Source organism: Rhododendron vialii, chromosome 10a (assembly GCF_030253575.1).
Source record: "Rhododendron vialii isolate Sample 1 chromosome 10a, ASM3025357v1".
NCBI classification, from domain to species: domain Eukaryota; kingdom Viridiplantae; phylum Streptophyta; class Magnoliopsida; order Ericales; family Ericaceae; genus Rhododendron; species Rhododendron vialii.
Window position 1 is genome coordinate 34300145 of NC_080566.1, and position 9998 is coordinate 34310142.

General features: G+C 37.5%; 1 protein-coding gene across 2 annotated transcripts; it reads right to left on the minus strand.

The window, feature by feature from the left end:
* Positions 1 to 2099: 2099 nt before the first annotated feature.
* On the minus strand, positions 2100 to 8868 carry LOC131302405 (uncharacterized protein At4g38062). 2 transcript variants are annotated; one of them, XM_058329009.1, is made up of 2 exons: positions 8705 to 8868; positions 2100 to 5915 (listed from the first exon to the last, which is right to left on the minus strand). In XM_058329009.1, exon 2 carries the CDS (start codon positions 5898 to 5900, stop codon positions 2292 to 2294), a length of 3609 nt encoding a protein of 1202 aa, XP_058184992.1. In that variant the 5' UTR covers positions 5901 to 5915; positions 8705 to 8868; the 3' UTR covers positions 2100 to 2291. The 2 variants fall into 2 exon arrangements, with proteins under 2 accessions (XP_058184992.1, XP_058184993.1); XM_058329010.1 differs by having other exon boundaries at positions 2100 to 5934.
* Between the last annotated feature and the right edge of the window lie 1130 nt (positions 8869 to 9998).

The following is a 9998-nucleotide window of genomic DNA, read 5'->3' on the forward strand; positions in this document are numbered from 1 at the left end:
CCTGTTAAAATAAGATGAGGGACAATTAAATTGAGACGGAGGGAGTAGTAATTTGAATCATCCATTTTGGTAGAACTCAATCGATAAGAATTTTGAAGTCAGAAAAAAGTTTGACAACACTTCGTTTGATCTATGAGCTAATCGTGTCGAACATTATCCGTATTTATTCAGAGCAGTCAATTGGAGCATAATCTAAACTTAGCATCACTCATGCACTACTTCTTCCGTCACAATTTAATAGTCCTTTTTAAAAATTTATACCATTTTTAATTGATTATATATCTTATAATTTATAATGTCTTATGTGATTTTAAAAATATTGTATTATAGGACTAATTGAGATCTATCAAATAAGATTCATATTGAATATAAAATTCATTATCAATTTAAAGATATAACTAGTAGTTTTTATCTGATTAGTATAGAATGAGAAACTATTAAATTGAGACGGAGAGGAGGGGAGTATGAAATATATCTTGTGACAAATTTAAAACTTAAAGTTGAAATAGTAATACTTTTAGACCAACCATATATCCAAAGGCCTTGCTGATCAAAATAAAAAATCCAAAGGCCTTAAACCTTGGGAGTTGGCCCATTGTGTAGCGTTCTTTTGAGGCATGAGGTCTAAGGTGTCACTCCTGTAAACAGAAAGTTGACCCCTGTAATAATCTAAATTATATACTGGTCTGACAAAAAAAATCCAAACACCTTTCAACTCCTGCCAGCAATGCCTTGCCTACCCAATACTTGTCCCTTGTGAGTGATTGTACTTGTTCAACAGAGACGCCTTGAAGCAAAATTTTATCGGAAAGTCAACCAGTACAAATTTCAAAGAACAGACAGCACGCATAAATGGGATTTGAACCTATCCGGATTTCACAAAAATGATTGAAGTCGCTCATTTTGTTTAAAACGTCTTATTTAAGATTTCTGTAAAAAATCAGTCCATTTGAATATCGCTAAGGGGATTTACGAAATACCCAAACTTTGCTTCAGAAAAGGCCTAAACTTTGCTTCAAAGAAATAGGCTTTTTCTGAAGCAAAGTTTGGGTGTTTCGTAAACCCCCCTTAACGATATCCAAATGAACTAAATAGAGACCTTAAACAAGACGTTTTGAACAAAATGAGTTGCTCCGATTATCTTTGTGAGACCCAAGACGGGTCCAAATCCCATCTGTGCATGCTGTCTGTTTCTAGAAATCTATACGTATAGCAGCTTTCAAATTTTATACACAAACCCCAAGTACTATTCTGTTCTTCTACTAGCTCTCTCTCTGCCTCTATGTATAATTAAACGTATGCAGACAATCACGACCACACAAAAAAAAAAAAAAAACATTTTTAGTAATATCTATAGTTTTGGGGAAATTGGAAGAGCCAAAGCTTTGATTGGTACTACTCCTTCAAGGAAATATTTTTCATGATAAAAAAGTTTTGCATATCTACCAAACACGGGAAAATGAAAACGAGAAAAATAATTTATCGACAAAATGATTTTACGTGAAAAATGATTTCCGTCATTTTTTACATTAAAACAAACGGAGCCTTCAATTCAAATACGAAAACTACACTCTATGCGTTAAGTTTGTCAAATTCCTCGTTTGACCCTTTACTTCCAATTGTTTTGGTCAAAATCATCTGATCAAGCACCATTGTCTAATGATTTACTTGTGCAAAACACTTCTTTTTGTCATGTCAATTTATGCAAATTTGTGTTCTACTTTCATTGATACAGGAATCAGTAATTTTGACAGGAGCATAAATAATTTCTGGTTTAATGCTTGACCCAAGGTTTAGGCAGATGCACATCAGGATTTGAACATGTACCTGTATTTTACTAAAACAGCAGCCAATACTTCCGATATCGCTAGATAAAATACCGGCTTGACCAAATACGTATCGATAAAAATGCTACTCACCAATGCACAGTTTTAATCAGGGCAGCAACCATTTTTTGTCGCAGCACATTACAGTGAGTAAACTGGAAATCTGAACCAAGTTCACTGTTTACATTCTGCTCTATACATGCTTGCAAAGTAAAAGGAACTGCTGAAAAGTAGAGCAAAAACAAGCAATTTGTTTCCACAAACATTACAAGCTAAAAAGAACGGAACTCGTATTTATGGTTTGATCTTCACTAAATGGAATGAATAAATATTGTGCGAAACAATCGATCATATACATAGCTGAAAACATAAACCAAGCATCATACGACATGCATGGTGAAGTTCCAAACCTAGTATACAAGGAAGAGAAAACCCAAAAGCTATATAGAAAATAGCTACATTTCGCTAACTGTTGAGTGCTCTAAATGGTGATCTTTCGTTGACAGTGGCATCGACTCTCTTTGTCGTAGAACAGGGATGAGTAGTCACATTCTCTTTCGAAGGATCAAAGATTTCATCTTCATCGTTGTCAACTTTCAAGTCTATAACCCTTTTATTGTTTTCGAAATTCTGCACAATCCTTTCCCAAACTCCTGTCAACTCCATGTCTTCATCTGATAACTCACTTATCCTATCAAACAGGCTCCCAATAAAATCCAACAAAGTTCTCTTTTCACTTTCAATCTTGTCAATTACGGCACCTGAAGTCCTTAGATCCGATGTCAGTTTCTTTATCTCCGACTGATTGGCTCTCATTTCAGCTTCAAACTCCTCACTTTCCTTCTTTGAACGAGAAAACGATTCCTGCAGCAACTCCAGTTTCTTCTCTAAGTTAACGAAATCGCTTTCCATTTCCGCAATCACCAGCAGTTTCTCTTGGATTTCTATTTCCCTCAGAACCCCATCTGCTGTAATCTTCTCCCAAGCCTTGTGGAGCAGATTAAAAGATGTAGTTGAACTTTTCACCCTTTCTTCCATCGATAGCAAAAGCCGTTCAAGATCATCTATTTTCTTGTCTCTCTCTTCTAAAAGCCTTTGAAAACTCATCTTCTCATGTTCCATTTCCGCAATCACCAGCAGTTTCTCTTGGATTTCTATTTCCCTCAGAACCCCATCTGCTGTAATCTTCTCCCAAGCCTTGTGGAGCAGATTAAAAGATGTGGTCGAACTTTTCACCCTTTCTTCCATCGATAGCAAAAGCCGTTCAAGATCATCTATTTTCTTGTCTCTCTCTTCTAAAAGCCGTTGAGAACTCATCTTCTCATGTTCATAACTAAACTCCATATTGATGTGTGTGAAAATCACTCCTTCCAATTCTCTCCTCACACACTCTTGCTCCAAACACTCGATCTCTTTATGAATTCCACCGGATACATTTTCTCTAGTCTTGAGTTCTCGATCCAACACCATGATGTCTCTCTCAAGTTCTTCTATTCTTCTCTCCCTCTCCTCTACCACACGGCCAAGACTCTCTTTCTCTTGTTTGAGAGTGACTTCAACTCCTACTTGTGCAAGAAGAGAACCTTCTACTTGTTTACGGAGTTGCTGGTTTTCTTCGAGGGTAGCTTGCAATCCTTCAGCAACAGATTTCCATACTTGCAATCCAAATTCCAGTTCATTTCCGTCGCAGAACTTCTCACTCAATTCATCATCAACCTTTTTCAAGTACCTTTCCATTTGCAAAACTTGCTCCTTCAAGCGAGTTTGACACCTGTACGCGTCCTTGAGCATCTCCTTGTGCTTTTCAAGCTCATTTTGCAATTGAATCTGGTTAAGCTCCTTAAGACTTACAGACTCAGCTGTGCTCAACAAAGACTCTATTGTCTCCTCGGCTTTCACAAGAGCAGCACTCTTCATCTCTAACTGCTTCAGAAGAGCTGAAATCTTATCTTCTTTCTGAGCTGTGCTCGACAAAGACTCAATCTTCTCCTCGGCTCTCACAAGAGCAGCACTCTTCATCTCTAACTGCTTCAGAAGAGCTGAAATCGTATCTTCTTTCTCACTGTTTTCCAAAGCCATATTCGCAATTTTAGCCTGGGCTTCTGAAATTCCTAACTTCACCACCAATAAAGTCAGAGACTTCTCCTCATTTTGCAGTCCTAAATGCATTTGCATTTCCTTAAGACTCTCAAGCTCATTCTGCAATTGAAGGTGCTGTTGTTCCATAAGACTCAAGAACTCAACCTTTCTCAACAAAGATGCTATTTCCTCATGGCATTCTTCAATCTTCTCGTGGCATTCTTCGATCTTTGTTTCAGCTTTAACAAGAGCATCACTCTTCATATTTAACTGTTTCACAAGGATTGAAACCTCTTCGTCTCTCTTCACGTTTTCCAGAACCATATTTTCCATCTCATCGGCAAGCTTCAACTGAGCTTCTGAAATTTCTGACTTCAACACAAATAACATCAGAGATTTCTCCTCATTCAGCCACTCTAAATTCATAACCATTCCCTTTTGCCTTTCAACCTCATCTTGCAATTGAAGCTTCTGCTCTTGTACAAGACTCAAGGACTCAACCTTGCTCAACAAGGATCCGATCTTCTCATGGCCTTCTTCTATATTTTGATCAGCCTTGACAAGAGCAGCATTCTTTACCGCCAACTGTCGCATAAGTCGAGAAACCTCCTCTTCTCTTTCACTGTATTTCAGATTGATATTTTCCATCTCATCGGCAAGCTTTAACTGAGCTTCCGAAATTTCTGACTTCAAAACCATTAACATCAGAGTTTTCTCCTCATTCTGCAACTCGAAATGCATGACCAAAGACCGATAACCCTCTAACTCAATGTTGAGTTCCTTTATAGTTCTATCTTTGCTCTCTAACTCAAACCTGCAGTTAGTCAAGTCCCCTTCCATTTTTTCCAATCCAGAGCTCCATTCGGCTTCTTTGACTTTCAGATTTTTAGAACAGTCTCTATGTGTCTGCTCCAACCCTTTGAGTTTGTTCCGGAGCTTTGACAGTGAAGAAGAACTACCTCCCTCTTGAATCTGAGCTTCCTGCATTTCTTTAAGGGAAAATTTCAGCTCCCGATTCTCTTGCTCAAGTCTACCAACTTGGTACGTCATTTCTTTGTGAATCATCTCCTTTGTTCCCAACATGTCCCTCAGACTCGCAATGTCTTTGTCCCTTTGACCAGTCAAGCACTCGATTTTCGACTTTGCTTCCTCACAATCGGATAAAACATTTTCAAAACTTGTTTTGGTCTCAGAAAGTTGAACTTCCAAATACTTCCTTCTACTCTCTTCATGAGCTAAAGCTTGGTTGCACATCTGTAATCGGCTTTGAAGGCCTTCCGAGATTCTCGTCTGAGAATCTAGATTTGTTTGCAATGTAGAAATCTCATCAATCAATGTAGATTTCTCCACCTCCCACTCTTTCTTACTTTGTTGAAACTCACATCGGAGCTTTTCGTGGGCTTCTTCTAAATGTTTGAACTGTTCCTTCTTCCATTTGAGCTGATCTTCCACCTTCCTTTTTTCCTCCTCTTGTTTGAACAACATATCATCTCTCTCCCTCAGTTCTCTGCACGCTTCGGCTTTTTTCTCCGCTTCCAAACGCTTCTTCTCTGAATCAGATAGGAAGGATTTAAGGCCTTTAATCTCTTCCTCATATGCATGGAGTTTCAGCTCATGATCTGAGCTGTTTGAATTAGCCTCATCGAAGGCCAACACCATCTCCCTTTTTTCTTCATCCCATTTCCTTAGCTTCTCATCAAAATCGACACGAAGCTTATCATTGGATGCGGCAAGATGCTTGATCATGGCCTCTTTCTCCTTCATACTAGACTTGAGTTCTTCGTACATTTGCTTCGTGGTAGAAATTTCATCCGCCTTCTCATTGAGTTCTTGAGATTGCTTCTCGATTTTTGCATTTGCCTCTAGGATTTTGGTTTGTTGCTCATCATGGGTTCTCTTCAATCTCTCACACAGTTCTGCTGTTGTTTTGAATTCTGCCTTGAGCTTCTCAATCTCAGCTTTAGCATCATCTAGCTCTTCACAAACTCTCTCCATTTTCTTTGCTTCAGACTAGAGATTTCAAATAACACTGTCATGAGAGAAGCACAAACAAAGATGACATCTTAATAATGACATACAGAAAACAAATCCATAATAATTAAAAACACGTGAGAATGGAACACATCGAAAACAAAGTATTTGAACTTTGAATATAAATAGAAAAATACGTATAGTTCACAATAACATGAAGTTCAGCTATGAATATTTCCACCTTAGAATGACTCACTATACAGAGCATGGTAATGTGATGCCGACCAGCAAACTAGATTGGAGCAAGATAATTAAAAAGAAAAAGAAATAACATAAAAGCAACCTTATGTATGCAAACTGAAAGAAAACTAACAGCCAAGACAAGCAATTCCAGATTCAATAACATAAGACTAGAACTAAATAGCATGGACAAGAACATGTACAAAGCAGACACGCCAACACGATGATTTTCAAAAGATGCAGGACAAGTGAACGATACATTTCACATATGCATGAAATTTTATTGATTGATATTGAAAATACTACAAAAAATTTAACGAAAAACTAGTAGATAACAAAAATTTGGTAGACCATCCATATACTGATTGCAATCCATCACAGCCTATAAGATTAACCATAAATCCAAATATCATAGATGGAATAAGCCATATAACACTACATTCAAAAAAATAATGAGTCTAAAGAATGAGAGAGCAATAGTTATTAGTCTACATTGTTCTCATTTTATCATTTCATCTCATGTTCTCTTTTAAACTCTTAGTGCCTTTCATGAAAATCTAAGTGATGGACATGTGCTCCCCCGAGAATCTGAATAGTGTCAGTTTCTAAAAATGTCAAGAACTAAAAACACAAGACAAGTATCGGACGCTACTCTGAACATCTTCTTAGAAGTGTCCATGCTTCTTTGAGCATAAAATTACAGGAAAACGAAAAGCTTCTTGATAGGAAACTAGAAATCCAAACCCTAGAATACATAGTTACTTCCCGAAATAAAGCCTTGAATAAATCAAAATCTTAATCTAAACATCTTCATCCAATTCCTTCCCATTCACCATAGTTCTTTCCTGAAGAAATGATTTAGAGAAATGCAGTTCTACTAGGGTATCATGAGCATAAAAAGTTTAGGAGTCACCAAAATTCTGGAGTCATGATTCTAAACTCAGGAAATTTTCTTATTTGAGACAGTGTAGTAATATAAGGCACCTACTCCGGGTAGTTTTTTCAGTGCAGCACGTTGAACAACGCTTCAGAAACAACTCGGACTTCAAAATCAATATCCGAGAAATAAATTTAGTATGAGACTGCAATAAAATCAGACAGCTGCTATCCCCCAAATGGAAATTAGCAACCATGCAACAAACAAAAGGGCAAAAATGGTTTCATAGAAAACTCTCCCCATTTGCATTGTGCTGACACTAATTTTATGATGTCAATGTTTGATCTCATGCTTTCTGTTATTCTGGTTCCTCAGGCTTTTGTTCATGGGAGTTCCAAGTTCCTTCATCAGTCTTGTAATGTTTTACTTCTTTCTTTCTCTTTTTTCATTTCATGCTTCCCCTTTTTTTTGGGTTTCGTACTATTGAAATGGTAAAAGAATTTAATTTCTTTCATTTCCCATACTTTCTTTGTAGCCGAATTGAGCCCGAATCAAGGAAAGATTTGGCAAACGCTTTCTAAGGATGGAAAAGAGGAGAAAAAATCTGAGCATTTTGAAACCGCATGTGTGTGTGTGTGTGTGTGTGGGGGGGGGGGGGGGGGGGGGGGGGGGGGGGGTGGTGTGTGTGTGTGTGTTGTGAGTGGAAGAATTAAGATGAGGAGTTAATAAAATCCCAGTTACAATATTTCAAGATATTGTATTTTCTGAGCAATTTCTAAGCTGGGTGGGGGGGGGGGGCTGGGTGGGGGGAAGGGGGTGTTGTGAGTGGAAGAATTAAGATGAGGAGTTAATAAAATCCCAGTTACAATATTTCAAGATATTTGTATTTTCTGAGCAATTTCTAAGCTGCCAAACAGAAAACAAAAAGTTTAGAATGAAGAAGAGGAGTCTATAAAATCCCAGCTACAAGATCCAAGTTATATCATATTTTTCGTGCAATTTTTAAGCAACCAAACAGAAAAGAGAAGCCTAAAGTACACAACTTGCAATAGCACTGTCAATAATGGCGATAACCCAAAGAAAGTGAAGAAGATAAGTCTACAAAATCCCAATCACAATATTCCCTGTTGTCATATTTTCTGTGCAATTTCTAAGCAACCAAACAGAAAACAAAAACTACATACATAACTTGCAATAACACTGTTTTTTTGTTGTTGCCAATATTATCTACATCAGTGGGAGTTAGCGGGAAATTAGTATGTTAATAACCCTTCGTGAGAGTTAGTGGGGAATTAATATGTTAATAACCAAAGCAGGTTCGACGTCTTTCCATAAACTCAAACCCTAGACCTCCCCTTGAAAGTCAAGAAGTACAACCAAATGAGCTAAGAGCCACATCATAATGGAAACGAGAATGAATACGAGGTGTCCATAAAATCCCAGTTACAAGATTCCATCTTGCATAATTTCCGATAAAATTTCTAAGCAATCAAACAGAAAACAAAAGAGAAGCCCTAAACTACAGAACTTGCAATATCACTGTCCATGACGGGAAAAACCCAAAGATAAGTTTAGAATGAAGCAGACAAGTCTGTAACAAAAAAACCAATTCAAGATTCCAAGATATCGTACTTTCCGTGCAATTTCTAAGCAACCAAACAGAAAACAAAACAAAAAAAAAAAACAAGAAAGAAAAACTAGGAATTAGTACCTGGGTTGTGAAGATTAGGTATTTCCCATCAACCAAAAAAGAATCTTTTTCAGTGTTTGTAACGAATAGGAAGGTAGAGAGAGAGTAGAGAGAGATAGAGAGAGAGTAGTCAATGGGGAAAAGTGGAAGGAGATTTTGCAGTAGTGGTTTTAGATAGCCGTTGTGAACTCAGATTTGAATCTCGTTGGTAGAATTGTTTTTTACCGTTTGCCGTTTGACGGCGTTAGTTTCGGATCCAACGACGTTCTGTTTACAAGGGGTCCGGATAAATAGTTTTAAAAACTGTACTAGCCGTTGGTAATTAGAATTCGGGTTGGGCTTGGGCTGCAGGGTGGTTCGGATTAATGGGCTGTTCATTTGGGCTTGAATAAGAGATGGTAACGCTTAACAAGCCCAGTTACAATGGGTCCAACCTTAGTCACATGATTAGGGGTGTCCATGATCTGGATTGGTCCGGTTCTGTAAGAATCCAATAACCAAACCATTTTGAACGGTTCCAAAAAAAAATGACGGCCGGAAGCTAACCGTTACAAATATATAACTCAACCACAACCAAACTGGTATGGTTTCGATCTTACCCTATTCGTATTCAAACATTTTCATAAGACATGATATTGGAAAACAACTCTTACCAATATTGGATTGAACTAATTTTTTTCAAGAACCTATAAAAGAATATTTTATGAACAAGTTGCGGTTTGAATATCTTTGTAGGATCCGTAACGGGCCTCGCAAAAATCATCAATTATGTTGCCCATTTGTTGTGCCCCAAACAGGGTTTTGGCATAAATTTTTTAATTAAGAAGAAAGTGAGAGTAAAGAGCCTGATTCTATGTAATTGAATAAAAGTGACTTAACTAAAGTAGAAAAGTGATTTTTGAGAATTAATTTGGTCCAAAATCAGCCGGGGCTAATAAATATGCTCTAATAGGTGGTGTTCTTTTCCGTGTTCAGAAAAAAAAGGTGGTGTTCCACTAAGGACTTTTAAGACTTTTTTTGTTTTGTCCTTATTTGTTTTTTTTTTTCGCGTTTATTAGTTTTGTGTATCACTTTGTAAAGTGTCGATTGAAAGTGATTGTGCTAGTCTTATCTCCCTAAGTGTTTCGGAATTAGTTTCACCGTGGGAGGTGTCGGCTCTGATTACTGATATTCGTAAGATAGGTGCAGAATTGGAGTTATCTTTCTGCTGGACTCCAATGGAAGGAAATGAAGTAGCCCACTGGATAGCTTCCTCCAGGGCCTCAACTTTAGGTTGCAATTGGGTGTCCACTCCACTTGTTCCTCTTTTGTCTAT

Bases quoted from the DNA above. Each gene is read 5' to 3' on its own strand.
- LOC131302405 (XM_058329009.1), bottom strand. From the start codon at position 5,900: ATGGAGAGAGTTTGTGAAGAGCTAGATGATGCTAAAGCTGAGATTGAG.